The sequence below is a fragment of the Cyphomyrmex costatus genome, unplaced genomic scaffold (genome assembly GCF_001594065.2).
Source record: "Cyphomyrmex costatus isolate MS0001 unplaced genomic scaffold, Ccosl1.0 scaffold219, whole genome shotgun sequence".
Taxonomy (NCBI): Eukaryota; Metazoa; Arthropoda; class Insecta; order Hymenoptera; family Formicidae; genus Cyphomyrmex; species Cyphomyrmex costatus.
In genome coordinates this window covers 501867-522414 of record NW_017276246.1, presented here as the reverse complement: position 1 = coordinate 522414, position 20548 = coordinate 501867, and the positions used below count along the sequence as shown (strand labels likewise).

Sequence of the window (20548 nt, the reverse complement as noted above, 5' to 3'; positions counted from 1 at the left end):
CCGTTTAATAAGATTATACGTACCAACTTCGCCTGTGTCACCGGGATATCTCCGAGCGACTTCGTTTACAGCCTTATAAAACTCTAAGTAAATTCGTCCTCGAACGCTTTAACTTAAAATAGAGAATAAAAGTCTTCTTCAAACCATGTCGGTACTTTACCACGAATTAAATCAAATTAACTAAAGTTTATATAAATCGTAACTATTTGACCAAATAAAAAGATCTGAAATGAATTATAAAAGTAAGCTCCTTTGCAGAGACATATAAAAATATAAATTTCAATATAAATGCGTCATAAAATTATTAGTTATAAATCACAAAAGTAAGCTTTTCTATAGCGTATAAAAAATTAATTTCAATATAAATCATATTTCATTTTCAAATTTTTATAAATATAATTTATATAGCTTCACTGAGAAAAAAAAATACTTTCAAATTAAATATTTATTTGAATACTGCTAACTAAACATTTTAATATTTACTTAATAAAAAGAAGTGTATTGTTAAATCTCAAATTAATGTTTTTTGTATCAAGTATATATTTATATTTAATAAATATTTAGTAGGCACTGTTCAAATAAATATTTACTTAAATTGATAATATTGTTTTCTCAGTGTTGTTATATTAGGTCAAGAGAGGAACATGTTATTGATAAGAAATTGTCAAGACGTTTAATTAAGAACAGTTGTTGTCCGACTTTTCTTCCCAAGCAGTTAACGATCGATTAATTCGTTCGCGTCGATTAGACGCGATATTAGTATTATAGATACTTGCGACTGCTGCAGTAATTACTAATCTCTTGATTTCATAATATGATATTTGCAATAATATAATGACACATGGATCGTATATAGGAACGTTGAAACAGGAATTACCAGTAATGATATTTTTTTACATGATATCAAACACAAATGAGAAATTCCGCGATGAGCTACAATACTGAGAAGATAAACGATTATGACATTAATACAGCAATTACTGAGATTACGATATACAGTGACAAGAGTAGTTTCCTACGATTAAATTTGCGCGAAAAAATTTAATTACAAGAGACACGCAAGCAGAATATTCATCGACAATGGCGTTATCCACGAAAAGTTAACGATACACCGAAAATTGGATGATAATTTTAAGTCCGAAACGCAAAAGGCGCGCCTAAATAACAGACTGTAAATAACCAGGATAATGATGAAAGCTGCAGCGAGGATGGCAATGCAGATTTCTCCACGTATTAATCTCGTTTCTGATGGAGCAGCGCCGTCGCGGCGGAAAACTCTGTGTTTTGCGCAAAAATAAATTGCGGTAAACAGCAGTAAATCTCGGTCGCGCGCGCTCCGCGATTGTCCTCGCTGTGGCGGTCCGTTACATTTGCATTTGAAAGCGTGGATTTCGCGATCATATCCGGCCGCCGTATGACGCACGGTGCCGTTTGTCTTTGGCGATTCTGTACGTTCCCCCTCCCGCCACCGGACGTCCCGAGAATTATCGCGATAATGCCAGGTTTTCTTATCGAAATTTATCCCCGTCGCGGTTACAACGGCGCGCACGCGCGATTCCGGTAAGGAAAAATAGTATACCGGAAATGGTAATTCTCGCACGAAGGGAAGGACTACTCGTCGGGTAATCTAAAGAAAAACCCCATTCGAACGTAAACGTTAAATAGATCGTGATTTCGTTAATTTCTATGAATGTATTCGCGTCGAATGAGTTTCCATTGAAAAATTCTCCGGTTTATATCTCTCTATCCGTAACATATTATTTTTACTCCCTCCAACTAGCCCAAACTTTTTTTATTATTTTGGAATGTATTATAGTTTATATAATTAGAAATAGAAAAATTCAGGATCCCTTTTCAATATATCTCTATCACATTACAAGATAAGTTTTTAATAAGATTTTAGAAATAAGAAAGAGGATATATATTTCAGGAGGAGGAACCTCCCCGGTTCCTACCCTCTTTTATTTCAACAAAATTTCAGGATAAAATTTCGCTTGTACTAAAAAGATCCAGGATTAATTGTGTATCTTGAAGCGAGATAAGAAAATTACAAAAGTGAGCAAATTTATTAAAAGTTAACGAAATTATAAATATTTTAATAATTTAATGAATGCTCACCTTTACAATTTTTACTTTATTTTAAGATACACAATCGACCTTCAGACTTCAGATCGCAAAACAAAGGATTATATTTCCGATAAGAACAACTCATTAATCATTGTCGCTTTTATATCATGTAGCTAAACTTTCTTTCTCGTTGATATTATACATTAGAAAGAGTCTAATTTCACTAATTGGAATTCTAATTGATAAATGAACAAATCAGAATTTTCATCCATTTTTAATCAGAAATTTTTCTTAGTGTGCTATGTATTTAGTATAATTATAGCAATTCCTAAAAACCGTGCACACAAAAGTGCAGCTGATGCTATCGTAATTTAATACAAAAAGAATTACAATGACGGATTCGAAGTTTCTAACTTATCGGAATAAATGTACACTCAAAGGTGCGATAAAATATAACATTTGTAACGAAACATAACGCCTAGTTCGAAGCAGGATATTTGTATCCCTTTGAGTGTACCGACGCGACGCGTCATTCGATATCGTAACTCGTATCACTGTAATAACGCAAAACAAAAATCTGCCATAAAGCACGTATGCTCTATTTTTATGCGAATATCAAATATGACGTTTAAAAAAAGTTCTGTGGCGTAAAATATAAAACCTTATCCTTTCCAGCATCCAGTGTACCAACAGCAATGTTTCTCTCGCAAAGTAAAAAAATGTGAATTTAAAATGTGAAAAAGAGAAGAAAAGGAATCTCTTCTTGCTTTTATTAATTAATCTCAAAAAGAGGCAAGAGAGAGATATTAATCTTCGTAGATATACATATAACGTCGACGCATAATGTAGTCATGTGATAGCATTTAAATATTTCAAACGTATTCACAGTTAAACCAAAAATAGATAAAATAGCGTAAGAAAGTAAAAGTAGCAAGGGACTCGTCCAATCACAGTAGAAAACGTAAGATTATTTTATCTTATGTTTTCTATTGTGATTGTCCAATCCGCTTAATGCTTAAGTCTTTCTGTCTTGCATTTTTCTATGTGTTTCTAGCTTTATACAGAAATCCAAGCATCCAGTAGAATATAAGTATTCGTCGAGAGATGCCGGGGCAAACTATTGCGGGATTCCCAGCAGCCGGTTATCTCGCCCATCTGTTACGTGCGTGGAAGAAACGATGACTCGTGCAAACATCGTAAAACTCACCGATCGGCTGCGTCCTCGTCGCCGTATCCTAGTTAATGTGATAATCGGCCGACGTTTTATCTTACGATGCCGTCTCCGAGGTCCTCTCGCAAAAATAGAAAAACTGCGGCGGACAGCCGACGTCAGCGTGATTCCTTAATCCGCGCCGCTTGATCCCAACCCGCACCGCATGACCTGAAAAAGTAACAGGGATAAGTTTTTTCTTGTTATCAAGATGGCGTTTCGCTCACGCTCGCAAAAGAGTACCGTATTAAAGCACGTAGGTCTAATTAGCACGGAAGCTAATTGGGTGAACCGGCAGTATCGCCTTCGGCCCTCATCTGCCTCTCCTGCTTCTGGTTCCCCCCGTTCCCTATACGTCCCTCTCTTTCATAGATAACTTCATGGCAGTACAAGTGCGATATACGCGTATTAATTTCTTTGTTAACCACTTACACCCGGAGCTTAATTTCTCTCTAAAAGCCACTCGTCGACCGCACCGCTTCTGTTGCCGACAGCGGTTATGTAGTAATAACGTCGACGCCGTGAGACGCGGGAAAGGAACAGCGTCGTAAATTAATTACAACGATCACCACCTCGTAGAGGCTCGTGAGAACCAAACTTCAACGAGACGGCGGATTCCTCATTTCTCGTTTCTTGTTAACTTAAATTACTCAAGACATTCTCGTTTTTCGAGAAGAATCTTCTGATTTTTATATGCTATGTAATTTAAAGATCAAGAAACATTGAAAACATTTTTAATTATTAATCTTTAGTCCTTACATGATTTGATCATTCATGTCCTGCGTATTCCTTTTCTTTGAAATACATACTAGGAGCATCAAGTAATTATAATATTTACACCTGGTTTTTCATTTACTGGTTAACTTGTAATTAGACTCAAATCTAATGATAATGAAAACTATTTTCATATCTATGGTTATAATCACTAAATTAATAATGCATTTTTTTAAACTTACTGTTACAAACCTATTAGTTTAGCGATTAATCATAGCTATAAAAACACAATTTTTTACATTATCATCAAGTTAAGTGAGATTGAGTCCAAACTCTTAGTTAACTTTAATTAGACAATAAACAAACCAAACCTTATAATTAGTTATATACAATTTTTTAAATCATATAGCCTTACAAATACAAATACTTTCTAAAGATGTCAAAGTATATTTTATAATACACGTATACACATATACCATAGTACCCTAAGAAAAATAAAAATAACATCATATTGACCGATTACTGATCGAATTTATGTAATTTTTGTCACGATACGATTAATATGATATTTTTTGACTTTCTAGTGTACTACTTAAGATATTTTATTACACATATAGGTAGGTATGTGTAAGAATCACTTAATAATTTTTGTATACTTGCAAGTAATGAAAATTAATTCAGGACATAAACGAACCATTACGTGTAGAATTAAAAAATAATTTTTTTTTTTTAATTTTTCTCTGGGTAAAGATGGTTATACCCTCACTCTTTCCTTTTGATCTTTTAACACTAGAAGATCAGATGTGCTGAAAGTTAAATTTCAATTTATATGTGTGTGTAAAATAACACAATATAAAATAATGCAGATTTTATCATTTTATGTACAAATTACCTTTAGTTCATAAAAGTTCATACCTTCCTCGGATTCTGTCAAAAATTTAACCTCACATTAAATGTCATTCTATTAATATGCTTATTAATTTCGAGCAAATCTGCTCCCTGGTGCAGATATCTGCGTTATGATGACCGATCCGATCGTGACGCAAAAAAGAAGAGAAGCAAATTTTTCTTACCACTCTCTTAATTCGATCACGCCTGTCGTTGGGGCGCCGCCATTTCTTCGTGCGAGAGGGTTCAAATTCAACCCAAGACGGCGACCGGTGGACAGAGCGGGCGAGGAACGGGGAGCCCTCCTATACGGTAAAAGGGGGCCGTCAGGAACCGCGACGGAAAGCGAGGGCACAGCGGAAACGCGAGCTCGGCCAAGTAGAAACGCGGTCGGAATAGATGCGCTGTAATAACGGTGCGCGCCGTTCATCTTCCGCGTTGACTAGCCGTTGAAACGCGACGCGAGGCGACGCCGGCGAATATACAAGCGCGATAATGGCCGCCACTAAATTAACGCACGGCGGTGTGTACCTGACGAGACCGTTCCGCATGGGGGGGGGAGCGTCTTCGGCGTCTCCCTCACTACCGCCGGTTACTCATTGTCGTCGGTGTGATAAACTGACGACTACTCGATCCCGCGCGATTGGACTTACGATTGATTTCACCAAATTCGCGCAGACGTTGCGTCGAATTCGAAAGTTCGAAGGAGAACTGTCCGCGCGCCACGAACGACTTGAAGTTTGCGCGGATTAAAAAATGGCGGTCGTTATAGCTCGACGCGCGCAATCCGTTTATTTTTGAATTAATCAAAAACATTACTCGATATGCTTTCGTAGAGTTGTAGTCTATAAGTTTGTTCATATTACTTGAAATCTTGAAAAATATTTTATGCCGAAAGCGTAAACAATGCGAATTGTGAAGCAGATTTTAATTGTTTCCTGTTTTCAAGTAATCATAACAATACATTGATAATTCTAAGAAAATAACAGGAAAAAATAATAAGTTAGAGAAGAAATAGTAAACTATGTACGGATATTTATGGTCAGAAGTTAAGGCCATAGCACACAAAAACAAACACTAAGATATAAGCCGTAAGCAAATCAACATTTTGGATTTTTTGCTATGGTTTATGTTATTGCCTTATGGTCTCTACTGTGATTGGCTTACTGCTTGTTTTATATAAGTTTTTTTGTGTGCCATAGCCTTTAAACTGATCGAGTATGGAAAACAAAAGATAGAGAAAATTAATGAAGTTTAAAGGCTATAGCACACAAAAAAAGACGTAAGGCCATAAGATGTAATCAGCAAAGTGAGTTGGCCAATCGCAGTAAAATCTAATCATGTAGAAAATGTAAGGCAATAAGAGAACGTAAAGCAGTAGTAATTAAATTCAAATAATTAAAAACATTAATAATAAATATTATTTACTTATTACTTACGCCGGAACAGATATAACGAGCAATGAAAAGACTGGAAAAGACGAGCGCCATCCACCTTTTCATCGCTTTGTATACATAAATCTCATTTTTTAAATTGAAAATAAAAAAAGTAGTTCCAGAAAGGCACATAAAATACACGTCTATCGGACGAGTAAACTACATTGACTACTGTACTGTTCGGTGGCGTCCTCTATCGTACGCCGAACATGATTTCTAGAAATAAAACGAAAGTGTTTTACAGATATTACAGTATTTTACAAATTTTTTAAGATGCTTCGCATTCAATTGAGATTTAAATAATTATATCTTGCCTTATATATCGCTTTCATATCATAGTTAATCAAAATTATTCTGAAATTTGAAAATAACGTTTATCTGTACACCGCACAGCACATATATATTTACATAATGCATAATGCATAAAGTATAAGAAAATCAACCAATTAGAGTATTTTATTTCATAGAGAGGACTTTGATTGGTTTTCATTTTTTTAGGCATTGTGCAAAACTCCTGTACTTCTACTCTTAAAGCCGCAGCACACAAACTTTTGCTTAACGCATAGTGCATAAGAGAATCAATCATTCAAAGTTCTTCTTTTCTGAAAGTTCTTTTTCTCGTGAAATGGAAGGAAAGGAAGGATTCTGATTGATTGATTGATTGATTGATTGATTCTCTTAAGCATTATGCGTTATACGAGTTATGCAAAAGTAAACCCTTTCAGTGGCGTAACTTCAAAATTTGGACCCGGGGGCATAGCCTTTTGAAGACCCTGTCATTAAAGAGTAGTTAATACACTTTCCTTAATAATTAGTTTAAATGTCACAAAGTAAAAATCCAATTATGTACCAATTTAATACGATACATGTATTTCTTTTAAATATGAAATAATATAGAGAAAATAAATTTCAAAAACGTAAATAGATATAATTTTTAGTTTAGAGAAAGAAAAAATTTCTGGTTGGAAAAATCGATAGAAAGATATAGATCGTGCTTTTTACAGCTTTTTTTCAACTTTGCGTTACTTTACTACAATAACAGAGTATTATGGCAGAAACGGAACGGAATGTAAAGTGCAATTGCAATACAAATTTGGAAATATGGAATTTTATTTTTAATTTAACTATCAAATAATTATATTTAAAATGATAACATATTATTCGAATATAAATAAAAGATCTTTCTTGCCTTAAGTTTTATTAAGTCATTTCTGATAAAATTTTAGCATTGACAGTAAAAATAACATATCATATTAAGTTTTTGAGAAATCCCGACAATATTGCTAAAATGGGCGTTTTTAATACTTTTTAATACTTTTAGTCATATCTTTCGCTGTAGAGATCTACTATTAGAAACGATTTATATCAAGGCAAGTGGTATTGAACATGTAACTAAAAATTAAATTAAATTTTAAGGGCCAACAACTCTTGGGCCTGAGGCCGCAGCCCCCTTTGTCCCTTTGTATAAGTTACGCCACTGGGCCTTCTGTCTGAAGAAGTGCCTGCATACGCGATTGGATGACGCTAGATGCATCATCGCGCCCACGTGATCTGCGAATATCCTTCGGTGGTTTCCAACTACAACTTATCGTGATCCATGGCGAAACGTCTTTCGGTCTTTCATCATGGCACACGTCAGCACAGTGCGCCCTCTGTTTCTCTTGTTCGTGTATTTGTATATGTGTGATGTGAGGAAGTCGGTTCGTGTACGATCAAGAATATATTTAGATTAAATCGCATATATAGAGCGTTGCAGAATCACTCGTCAGGATGGTAAGTGATTTTCTTCCGCGGTCGTGAAATCGTTGTCAAAATCCTGCTGCTTGGAAAAGAAGTCCCGAAGCGGCGGAATCGCGAGCTCGTGACATCTTCCACAGATGTCATCCATTTAACGGCGTGTGCCCGCCAGGCATTTAATTCTGCAGCTAAATTTATGTGATATCATATGCTTCTTTATTTTTACAGGTACTCATTGCTGCTGCGGTATGCACCAAAGCCGGAAAAAGTGAGTTCACAAAACATTCTTGCGTCACATCACTGTCATAGACACGTCTCGTATACGATACATCACTGTCATACACATGTCTCCTTTTAATAGTATCAGCTACTAATCACATGATACTTTTACCTCATATATCCATAATCCACATTCTGTTCTATTTGTTGAGGAATGAGTATCAGTTGGTCACTTGTAAGGAAAAGTCACATAAGTGACGAAAAAATATTGTTTGCTGCGACTATTTTATCATGATTTGTATTACTCTTCCAGCTATAATTTCTCGACAGTTTGTCGAAATGACAAAGGCGAGGATAGAAGGCCTACTTGCTGCATTCCCGAAATTAATGAGCTCGGGTAAACAGCATACATTTGTAGAAACAGAATCTGTTAGATATGTTTATCAGCCTCTTGATAAAGTATACATGCTGCTTATTACAACTAAGGCCAGCAATATTTTGGAAGATTTGGAAACTTTAAGGCTCTTTGTGAAAGTGGTAAGTAGATTATATATTAATGTATAGTAATATATAAGATATGTTCTACTTAGCATTTGCAATGTTACAAACATCATTTTGTCTTTGTTGTTTATCAAATGCTAAACAGAAATGAAATAATGATTGTAAATGCTAAGTGGAACATATTCTTGATATATTAGAGTGAGCCTTTTATAAGCAAAAATGTCCTAATTCCTAGACAATGATATTCTAACGCAGACTGTTTTCTTTATTAGGAATTTGTTGATTGACCAACATTGTTTTACTATCATAAGTAAAAGAAAGAGTCAAAAAAACCAATATTTGTCTTCCTTTTTCTATCTGGCTATAGTTTTCTATAATTTAGTATAGGGAAGGCTTATTCCAATATGTTATAATAATAGAATTTATTATTATGGATATTAATTATATGTGTACATTAAATATATACAATTGATTTCTATAGATTCCAGATTATTGTGTCTCAATGGATGAACTTGAAATAGCAGATAATGCGTTCAGTTTGATATTCGCATTTGACGAAATAGTTGCATTGGGCTATAGGGAAAATGTAAATTTAGTACAAATCAGAACCTTTGTGGAAATGGATTCACATGAAGAGAAGGTTTATCAAGCAGTCCGAATGACACAAGAGCGTGAAGCTAAGAACAAGATGCGTGAAAAGGCCAAGGAATTGCAGAAACAGAGGATGATGGAAGCTAACAAAAAAGGTGGACTTAAAAGTCCTGGATTTGGTGGAGGATATGGAAGCGGTAGCCTACCAGCTACTCCGTCTGTTGGTGATACAGCTAACTTTGTGCCTGAACCAATTATACCTCCTTACAAGTCCAAACAGTATGATCAATTTTAATCTTGATTATAATTATTTACTATAATTTATTTTTACCATAATTATTATTTTTATTAGGAAACCAATAAATGCTGGACCTGGTGCAATGAAATTAGGTGGAAAGTCTCGCGATGTAGACTCATTCGTTGATCAATTAAAGGAGGAAGGAGAAAATGTCGTAACAGGACCTCTTTCTGTTCTTGGAACAAAATCCACACAAACTCCTCAGATAATTAACACGGAATTGTATGTTATATTGGCGATATATAGGAGCTTCAAAATCATTTGAATAAATTATTTAAATGTATTTCCATCAAAAGGGTTCACTTAAGACAAGAAGAACATCTTAATGTACGCGTCGGACGGGATGGAGGTTTACAAAATTTCGAGTTGCATGGCTTGGTAACTTTACACATTTCTGACGAGAAATGGGGACGTATCCGTGTGCAAATCGAGAACAGCGACACAAGAGGAATACAATTACAAACTCATCCAAACGTGGACAAGGAATTATTTAGATCACATGGACAGATAGGCCTGAAAATACCTACGAAACCATTCCCATTGAACACTGACGTCGGCGTGTTGAAATGGCGTTTCCAAGCTCAAGACGAAACAGCATTACCAATTTCAAGTAAGATCATAATACTACAATCATCATTGTCATATATGATTTTACTTTTAATTTTAACTGTCTTTTAAATCTATGAAATATATGAATATACATTTAATTGTTTGTAATAGTAAATTGCTGGCCTTCTGAAAATGGAGAAGGTGGTTGCGACGTGAATATTGAATATGAATTGGAACAGGCCGATCTTGAGTTGAATGACGTCCAAATAAACATTCCTCTACCTATGGGATGCAATCCTATTGTCAGTGAATGCGACGGACAGTACACGCACGAAGCACGACGAAACGCGTTAGTTTGGTCTTTACCATTGATCGATGCTTCAACGAAATCAGGCTCTATGGAATTTTCAGCCCCATCTTCTACACCTGCAGATTTCTTCCCACTTCACGTTTCGTTTACGTCTAAAACGTCGTATGCTAAAATTAAGGTATAGACTACATGAATTTCTATGTGTTGCGTAAATTATATCATATAAAAATGTTATTTTTACTTTTCAGGTTAGCGAAGTTCTGCTTGTAGAAGATCAGAGCCCAGTTAAGTATTCAGTAGAATCAGTGTTCTTTACTCATAAATATGAAGTTGTATAAGACATTATGGATAATAGATGAAAAGTATTTGCGTATGTAAGAATCTGAAAATAGGCACAGTTCAGTGGGAAAGCATAATGTTATGATCAACAATCAAGATTGACTACTATTTGAATTTATTTTTATTGCCATACAGCCATTCTTACGTGATCCATTGAACATTGATATATGTCATTTGCTATATTTATGTACATGTATCAATTCAATATGCTATTTAATAACTGTTCAGTGCCGAATACTTATACACATTTGTAAAACAAAAAGAAGATATATTTTAATTAGACTAAACTTGGTTATAATTCATACACACGTAAATTTATCATATTTACTTTCTACTTGATACATATATTTTAGTACTGATTAGCTTCTGCAGAAGATTGTATTATTACCAAATATATATATCAGATTTTGTTACTCGTTCGTAAGTTTATGTTACCTTGTCTCGGAAAATATTTCACATTGCATCGCCATGTTTTTTTTTTTATTAGAGCTCTTGTTAAAAATATAGAAAAATTTTTCTTATAATTAAACGACAAAAATATAGTTACTTTTAAATTTTTATTTACAATTTGTAAAAACATAATATATAAATAATGTTACAATTTAATAAAATAAATATTATAATTCATCCATTGGCATACTTATAATTTGTGGTATCAAATGATTCTCAATAACCGCTTTAGCTGCAAATTAATAAAAATAAAATTATATTTTCTTGTAGACGACTTTTTGTATAGATATTTTTTAATGTTTAAAAAAAAAATGTTTTACCATTCATCGAATTATTTATAATTGCTGCTTTATAGGCACTTATATTTGAGACATTAGTAAGTGTTACTTCTGCACCTTTTATTAATAATTCGTAACATACGTGTGGATGATCGCAGTGTGCTCCATATATTAATGGAGTATTACCATCCTACAACACAGAAACATAATTGACACACGATACTAGAAATTCAGTTTATTACTTAAAGAAGTGTGTACTTCGTCACATGCGTTAGGGTCAGCTCCATGATTTAACAATAATTTGACAATATCGTGATGACCGTAAGCAGCTGCCAGATGTAGACTGGTTTGTAAGTTTGGTCCACAATGATTTATACTAGCGCCCCTTTTGAGCAATTGTTTAACGCTACCTATTTGTCCGTAAGCACAGGCCCACATCAATCCTGTTAAGCCCTGTTCATCAGTCATATCCACTGAGTCTGTGCAACACAAAAATATATTATATTACAATATATTATTTAACAATATTTGTATGTATTTCAATTTAGACAATAATGGTAAATTTGGTCACTTGCATTACTAAATTAATGCTAAAATAACTATACATGAAATTAACTAAATGAGAAGCAGAAAATTTCAAAATGTTTTTGCCCAAAATTTATAATTTTCAGAAAGCGAGAAAGAAATTACGCACTTTACAGAAAATAATAAAGTGCATTTCTCAAATGTTAGAAACATAAATATTTTAATTAATTAAATCTCCAATAATGATGTACGTTATAACAGGATATGTATTACTTCATTGTCAAAGTTGATTGTATTGTACCACTGCATTCAGGTACTCTTTATATAAAGCAGGTTTTTTAATTAATTCAATATAATATAGTACAACCGAATTCTCCATAAGATGTACAGTGCATATATAGAATTTACTTGAATGTAAATGATCAGATGTAAGTTCTCCCTGACCCGCCAAGGTATGAAACGTGATATCGTTGCCGACATAGAGCTGGTGTATCTGCGTTTGAGTGTTGCCTCTTTGTAAATTCGTGAGCAGGGTAGGTGGCTACAAGTAAATGAAAAATGAACAATGCTTTTGAAGCTTTCGGATACTTCCTATACAGAAGCTATATATATATACAAGCTATAAGCTCTCCATGTTCAGATCCATTCCTAGAATACCAATATTTTTTGAACATTACAGTTTACTTCATCGGGATGAGGAGCAGTCTGATACTGTACCAGGCTGTTCTTCACCCCAATGAAGTAAATTGTAATAATTTATAAAACATTGGCACATTCTAATAATGGATCTGGACACGGAAATAATCCGTGAAACGCAGCTTCTGCATAAAAAATAGATCTTATATATTTAGTTATAAATATTCTATGGCCTACAGGCGACGGTATTACAATAACTTCTTTGTCGCGACGGGTGAATCCCCTGATCTCTGAGGTCGATGTCCCGCGGAGTTCAAGGAGAAGGCTGAGAGAGGAGTACCTTGTACGGTTGGAAGGCGCTGGTCCTGGTCGAGTCTTGCCACGCTCCTGGGGCCCAATGCCATTTTGTCTCGAGTGGCTCAGACTTGCAGCCGATGCTCACGTTTTCCGGCTTGTAGATTAGAGGTTTTGGCCGTATCCCGATCGCCGACCCGTCGGGGGTGACGCTCTTCTCGCTCTCGGCAGTCCCAGTAGAGCAGCGGCTTACCTTCGTCTCGTCTTCCTCCCGCTCCTCCTTCAGAATTAACTCCGAGTGGATCTGATTTTCCATAGCTGTCAAACATGAAATTCCAAATCGCACAAGCAATGCGCGAGTTGCACCAAGCGGATCAGTTTCGTTTTACGTTGTCCCTTTTATTCGTTATTCGAACGTGACGACAGAGAATTTCTTGTTAAATTATATAAAACTAGATGAAACTGGATTTACACCATGTTGGAGGTTAGGAATGCATTATCTCGAAATTGAGTATTCTGACTGAGAACATTCACGTCGGAGACCGTCAGAGACTGTGTCTGGATTGTCAGGAGACGTGGAATTCGACTGCCATTCTCATATCGGTATTGTTTCACTGTTACTTAAAATTTTAATGCAGCAATAATCATACGACACCTCTCGCATATAAATGCTGCACGTATATTTTCGTTGGGTAGTACAGTACTGTATTTACGAAAGGATGTTACATGTGTGCGAATACTGTGAACCAATACGAATGAGCAGTTCATGCGCGCTAAACGGCTATTTCAGATGTACGACACATACGGCGTGTTTATTGTCATCCGATGGGTTTATTGTCATCAATAGTTGCGCCCAGAAGGAAAAGCAACTTTGCAATTTTTTTAAATTCTTTAACGCAATTGACCTTGCCTTTTTGGTTCTTCACTGAGGATCTAAATGTAATAAACCAATCATATTAGAGAATCTAACAATAGTTGCAAAGCTGCACTTTTTTCGTTGAACGCAGCAGATCGATAAAATTTTATTGCTGTATCAAATAAGACTGTATTAAATTAAATGCTAAAGACTGGAAATTTCCAAATCAAATCGTTCAAACTTTGATTTATTTTCGGAAGATTAGACTAAACGATTAACTTAATTGTCTTAATTAATTGATAATAAATTAATATTCAATTGTAGAATTATTGACAGTAAAATTTTTTCCGCATAATTTAAACGTCTTTAATCCTTTTTCTATGCATCAAGTGACAATAAATTGTAATAGTTTTGTTTATGTTAATAAAACGTACAGAATACGTTATTCGAAAAGTTAGAACGATTGCTAACTAATTCCTATTAACTTAATTGGTGTTCAATATGACCGGTAGAACTGTTCAGGAAAAAATTTCTCAAATCTTTTTTTCTATGCAAGCAACAGAAAATTAATAATTCCTAGCTGTTAATATAACGATACGGATATTATTCGATATAATCGCTTTATGTTATATTATGTTAATCTGAGTTTAATCGGCTCAGCATTATCACGTCAAAGACGATTATAAATAATCTGATACGATGAAGAGAATAACACGCATTTCGGATTCAGAGTTATTTATTAACACAGTGTACTTACAGCATTTACTAGACTAACAAGGGAGAAATTTACTAATAATTTGGCATTGAGAGGGAAGAGGAGAGGGCGAGAGGAAAGGGGGCGATTGATCTTGATTATACACGCTTTCTCACCAGCAAGGCTTTCTCGGAGAGCGAGCCGAATAACGGCTGCGACGTGCTCAATCAGACTTTGAAGATCGCGCCAATTTGGTGCAATCCATTCTTCCCTGATATTTTTCCGCTAATAAGATACGTATATTTTCTTATTTTAACGCGGCTGACAACGACAGTATGACAATAGATATCAAATTCGAGAGATAGTGCGAGGTGTGATATTCGAGTCATCTTTGCTCAAGTGATTCCTTTTTTTCTTTGTGAGAGTGGGAAAAAGTGACCAAAAAAATTAATACATGTCGTAAGAAAATTTGGGGTTTTCCTAATCAGTTTTTTTTTTTTTTTTTTCCTTGTCCTCGCGCGAGATTATCACAGAATTCAGATTTATTTAAGTGAGAGTGGCCAGTGAGAAGAATTGACGCGATCTCGTCCGTGGAACTTAACATATACTTGTAACGTTAACGCTGCATCTAAAGTCGATCATGTGTCTCTGTACAATTTATTGCCCATTTCTACTAACGTAGATTAACTTTAATCTTGGTTTAGCTTACTTTTTACCTTTATTAGTTTTAAGAATTATAAAAGGATGAAGAGTAAATTGAACCGAGATTAAAGTTAATCTATATTAGTAGAAAATGGACATTAAAGGATTATCTTCACGAGGTAATCCCGTAATTCTATGGTACGAGATCGTATCGCGTACATCGTGTCGATGAGAAAGACTAGAATCGATGTGATGCGTGTGTGCGAGTAGCTTGTTTAATATGGACGCTTTTTATTTAGTAGCACAAGTCAACACACAAGCGTCGTCCCATTTTTCTTTACATTTAATAAAGTAATAAAGATAGGAACGACACTTGCGTCGACTTGTGTCCACTAAATGGAAACCTCCTGATGAAGAAAAAGTTCGCAACAGGCATGGAAATATTCCTTCGTTTATCTCTCTTTCTCTCTCTCTTTCTGTAAATAAAATGTATTGTCGACAAGCCACCACGAATACATAAATTGTCCCTCGACAATTTCAACAATTCCTCTGCTCCTTTTTTCTCGTTTCTCTTTATTAGAATTATAAATAGAACGGAGTGTTCAACATTCGTTTACAACGATTATAAAGTTACATTAGCGATACGTGTCAATTAAGGATCAATCGATAACGGTTATTAGCAGACGTGACAGCGCAAAATTAGAATGTAGTCGATCATGCGGTAACGTGTAAAAATTTTCAGCCAGATATAAACTTATCTCTAGCTAGACATTGTTTTTCGTTCGGCGCGCTGGAAAAATTCCGATACTTACAATACAGGAGAACAAGAATCTTTTTTTTTTTTTTTGCACAATATCTTTGACCGATTGCAAGCTCGTTCTCTCTAACGAATCTTAAGTTAACGATAATTACAAAACTTATCGCTGAAATTAACAATGCGGCCGAAAGCATATCTTTCTCTCCCCAGTGAGCAAACTGTCCGCAGAATGCCAGCAGATTGGTAATAAATTCAATTGGAAAAATTTAGCGGATCATTACCATTTGTGTCCGCATTAAACTTGTGTTCTGTCGACATAACTGGACAGCAAATTGACGGCAAGAATTAAGTAAAACTTATCGAACGCAGATTCTATTAGTAATACGTTGAATACCGCACCAATTTTATATGACTTGCCAAGGTAACGGAATAAATTTTTCGTTATGCGATGTGCATATTAGTTATTACTAAAATATTATTTATGATAGATAAGTTGAACTGTATTATTACGTTTTAAGCATTTATCTCACTGAGAGTCCACCGGTGACCCTCGTGGCGCTATAATGCGTTTCTTCGATTTCGTTCTATATTTTGCTTATTTTTTACGACAGTCAGTGGTTTCAACTGTTTCTTGTTTCGCTAATTCTCTCTTGTTGTATTTGTTCAACTATCAGGTAATGCTATCCAATATACTTCTGCACATTATATTAATTTTTGTGTGTATTTCATTTCTTATATTTTATTTTTTAAATAGCCCATATTAATGTGTCACTAAACAAAGATTATGTTTTTATGGAAAAAAATGTTAAAGTAATAGGTAGAACAAATGTGAAAAATTGTACAAAAAAAGTTGTCACATACTATGCAGATTATCGGTTCGCCTTTCTTCTGTTTGCCGTGCACATATAACATGCAATGATTATAAATAAAATTATTTTTATGTGTTCTATTATGCATTAGTTTTTTTTATATGATTGTAAACACGATGATAAAATCGACTATTTGTGAAGTATTGTCATTTACTTGATTATGCGTTTTTATTAATCTTCAGCATCACCTCTTCTTTCTCATTAGTGATCCTCACGACATTCATCTTTTGTTAATCTGCGTCAAACTATGTTCAAATCTGCTCAGTTTCTACCGTCAATTTGCTGCATCCCAATAGGAGGTAACGCTTATCAAATTATATAACAAAATCTTATAGTAATCTGCAATTGCAGGTATATTTATAAAAACAGATTTAAAGAAAAATTCTGATCTTTTCTAAAAGATTCATAATGTTTGCTTAATATATCAATTTCGACAAAATATTTCAGTAAAACAATAACAATATAGCGAATCATCATATTGCAAAATTGTCGTAAATTCATGATACTATTAACGTGAAATGTGTTTTCACAATTTGCCTATCGAAGTATCAAATCATGTAAACAAATTTTGTTATATATTTTGTGGCATTCTGTCGCTAGCATTTGATATAACAGATTTTGCAAAATTTGTTAGTGATTTGCAAAATCTGTTTAAGCAGACTTGACTGACTGGGTCTCTTTCACTCTCTCTTTTCCATTCGTAACGTCATTAAAATCTTTTGGTTAAACACACGTCTGATATTCACGATGCTAAGAAAGAATTACAGCACAAGCAAAGATAATAGAAATCTAAAGTAGAATTATATTAAACACTCCTCCTATGTAGATGCGCGTTATTTTAACGGGAGATTATCATTAAATTAATGAACGCTTGCTTGTTTACAGCCAGCTGATGTCGCGATCAGCGCTATGTACACGATCAATTAGTTTGTCATACAATTCCACAGCTCTTGGAAAAAATTTTCGACTTCTCTACGATTTTTATGGTTTCATTAGTTCGTTTCTCGGACGCGGGAGATTTTTTTTTTTATCATGGCAGTATATAAGGCATGCGCGTTCTTTTCTTTCCTTTTTTTTTTCCCCTTTATTTCGCGTATGTATCTTAGCTTACGTGATTATACTCTTGCGACGGTATTATCGACGTTTAGATCTATCGTCTATTCTCGCCGCGAAAAACAAGAAACGAATTAATCGTGGATATATTTTTAACATGATTTTTTCTTTTTGCTCCTTTTTTCCTTTTGAAAATGTGAATAACTTCGAGTCAAAATTTCAACATACATAAGCAAAAACTACTTCTCGTGAATGATTATCAATAGATCGCTATAATGACAAACACGTCTTACGTTAAGTCTTATTTCATTGCTACATTCAAACTTCACGTTTTCGTTAATAAAAATCATTAGACATCAACATGCACCTAACATCGATAGAGATTGCTTATCGTTTCCCTTATACTAATTTCTTTTTGTTACACGTGACAACTCATTTCGAACGTCGTTATAAGTCTATTATTTACAAATTTTCGAATTGGTGATGGTGATAATACTTGTTGATAGCGATTACTATTAGAAATTCTCGATAAGATATCCCGTATTCTTACAATTCTTGTGATTTACGATTTTCACTTTATTAAATTCTACTCGTTAACGTTCGTCTGTGTAAAACTAAGCAAAAATGTAATAATATTATCTACACACAATTCTATCATTCAATATCGCGTCTTCGTAAATTATAAATACAATGTGAAAAATGTGTCCATTAGTTATTTTAGATGAATAAATACTATACATAGTCTCGGGAGGGGAGAATAGGTTAAAATTTTTTCTTTTTAAATGCGCCAGGTGATTCGATTGGATCCTGCCCAATCCTTCAGATTTACGTCTTTATTAGCTGTCGTCATTAGCTTTCTAATTTTTTAGCACGCTTCGTGATGTATGTATAAAAAGACACTACTCTATTAGTACGGTAATAGAACAGTTCACGGCAGTCTTGCTGCTTGTTTCAATTCACTTTCTTTTTTGTAAGAGAACATTGTACGACGAGAAGCTGCAAGTAGAAGAAATGACAATCGCAACTTTATTAATATGAATCAATTAGGGAATAATTATTGCTATTCAAATTCTCGACACAAACGCGAAACGTCTTTATCTTATTAAAAACACGAAGCGTACTAGAAGAAAACAGATATACAAAAGTGTACCTCGTTTACGTTACTGGAAGAGAGTACATTATACTTCCGTGGTACGACTGTAAGGACCAGACTCTTCAGATTGCGACAGTTTTCGCTCTCGTTTGGCGAAGAGACCTCCTAAAAAAGATGGCTGCTGAGCCAGTCCCTTACCACCGGCACCAGGAATTGTAGCTCCTGGATGAATAGGATGAACTTGTCCAGGATGCTTAATGCCTTGGCTCATCGAGCTGGCAGAAGTAGATTGAAATGAAATAGACATACCACTATCCAGAGAACCTACGCTTCCACGACGCTGTGGCTTCTCACCGGCAACTAAATGCATACAGTGACACGTCATATTTTCATATATTTGGTAAAATATAAATAGAAAAATATAAAAACGAGCATATCCTTTTCTCTACTTACACTGCTCGTGTATATCAAGAAGAGAATTACTAAGGGCGGAACGTTTCAATTGCGTGTCAACGTCGACTGTTTCCGTTCTGTCGGAACAAGTCCCAGGACAAGGACATATCTCTACATCAGCGACGCCAGAGTCTCTGTTCTCTGCCCCGCCCCGCGCACCTCTACTGCTCTTTTGTCTCTCCAGTTCAGTTTCGATACGTAAAGTTTCCATTTCATCCATTTCGCTGATGGATTCTCTAAGGTCTTCCACAAATTTACACCTGTCATGCTCATTTCGAGCGTTAAATGTGACTAGAACTTTTCCGTCGACACGCTGAGAGAGTCTTATGCCATATGGATAATCTGCAAGATAAACGGTAACAATAAAAAGTATACATAAAGACCACGTTAATATTTAAATATCTTCATCAACCGATTTCATTAAAACTTACGGGAAACTTCAAATAAAGTAACCACCATGCCACAAAGTGTAAAGCTCTGCCTGAAAGTGTAAGTTACACTATTCTTCTTCTTGCTCAATATCTTTGTAACAACGAGCAGATCGTTAAAGAGGAAAACCTCTCTCTGATGAACGCCAGGTCTCTCCTTCTTATGAATGTCTGGTATCTCGTAGAGCCTGCAGTAACACACCAATCTTCTATGTGGCAGTGCCATGTTTGGCTTCTTTCCAACAATAGTCGCTTGGACCTTCATTACTTGCGACACATGGTCTGAGCCTGGCTTGAATTCGTTATCTTTCACTCGTTCGTAAATGCCAACTAGAATATCCCGATCTATGTCGCCGCAATCATCAATTCCTCGAAGATTCTTTATGAAATCCTCGAGTCTCATTCGGCGCTCAGGCTTTAGATTAGGTGTATGCAAATCCGTATTAAGCATGATAATAGCAAAGGCCAAAACAAAAACGGTATCTGCCGACCGCAGCCTCGATATTACGTCGTGATTGCACTGGCAATAACGTTGGCTAAAGACTTCCATTAACCGCTCGATCTTTTGTGCCTCGCCAGGCATTCTAAAGTAGGCTTGAAATTTTCGTAAAGCGACATCCACTTGCATTCCAGAGAGATCTAACTCCTGAGAGAAACATCT

The 20548-nt window shown here is 35.1% G+C and overlaps 3 protein-coding genes across 8 annotated transcripts in view; 1 reads left to right on the top strand and 2 right to left on the bottom strand.

The window, feature by feature from the left end:
• Positions 1 to 7991: 7991 nt before the first annotated feature.
• Positions 7992 to 11154, top strand: deltaCOP (coatomer subunit delta). Its single transcript, XM_018539657.1, has 8 exons — positions 7992 to 8088; positions 8281 to 8320; positions 8585 to 8808; positions 9254 to 9642; positions 9716 to 9883; positions 9958 to 10271; positions 10382 to 10698; positions 10769 to 11154. The coding sequence occupies exons 1-8, from the start codon at positions 8086 to 8088 to the stop codon at positions 10856 to 10858; spliced, it is 1545 nt and encodes a 514-aa protein (XP_018395159.1). The 5' UTR covers positions 7992 to 8085; the 3' UTR covers positions 10859 to 11154.
• A 322-nt stretch (positions 11155 to 11476) lies between these two features.
• Positions 11477 to 19102, bottom strand: wtrw (ankyrin repeat domain 61 water witch). 2 transcript variants are annotated; one of them, XM_018539713.1, is made up of 6 exons: positions 19064 to 19102; positions 13089 to 13360; positions 12521 to 12653; positions 11846 to 12066; positions 11630 to 11777; positions 11477 to 11541 (listed from the first exon to the last, which is right to left on the bottom strand). In XM_018539713.1, exons 2-6 carry the CDS (start codon positions 13356 to 13358, stop codon positions 11477 to 11479), a joined length of 837 nt encoding a protein of 278 aa, XP_018395215.1. In that variant the 5' UTR covers positions 13359 to 13360; positions 19064 to 19102. The 2 variants fall into 2 exon arrangements, with proteins under 2 accessions (XP_018395215.1, XP_018395214.1); XM_018539712.1 differs by lacking the exon at positions 19064 to 19102 and having other exon boundaries at positions 13089 to 13727.
• The window catches only part of siz (Brefeldin-resistant Arf-GEF family protein schizo), a 47990-nt gene continuing 46511 nt past the window's right edge, over positions 19070 to 20548 (bottom strand). For all 5 annotated transcript variants that reach the window (XM_018539707.1, XM_018539708.1, XM_018539711.1 and 2 more), the window contains exons 7-9: positions 19891 to 20546; positions 19460 to 19801; positions 19070 to 19366 (exon numbers count right to left, since the gene is read on the bottom strand). In XM_018539707.1, coding sequence (XP_018395209.1) covers positions 19092 to 19366; positions 19460 to 19801; positions 19891 to 20546 — 1273 coding nt within the window. In that variant the 3' untranslated portion in view covers positions 19070 to 19091. The remainder of the gene's footprint in view (positions 19367 to 19459; positions 19802 to 19890; positions 20547 to 20548) is intronic.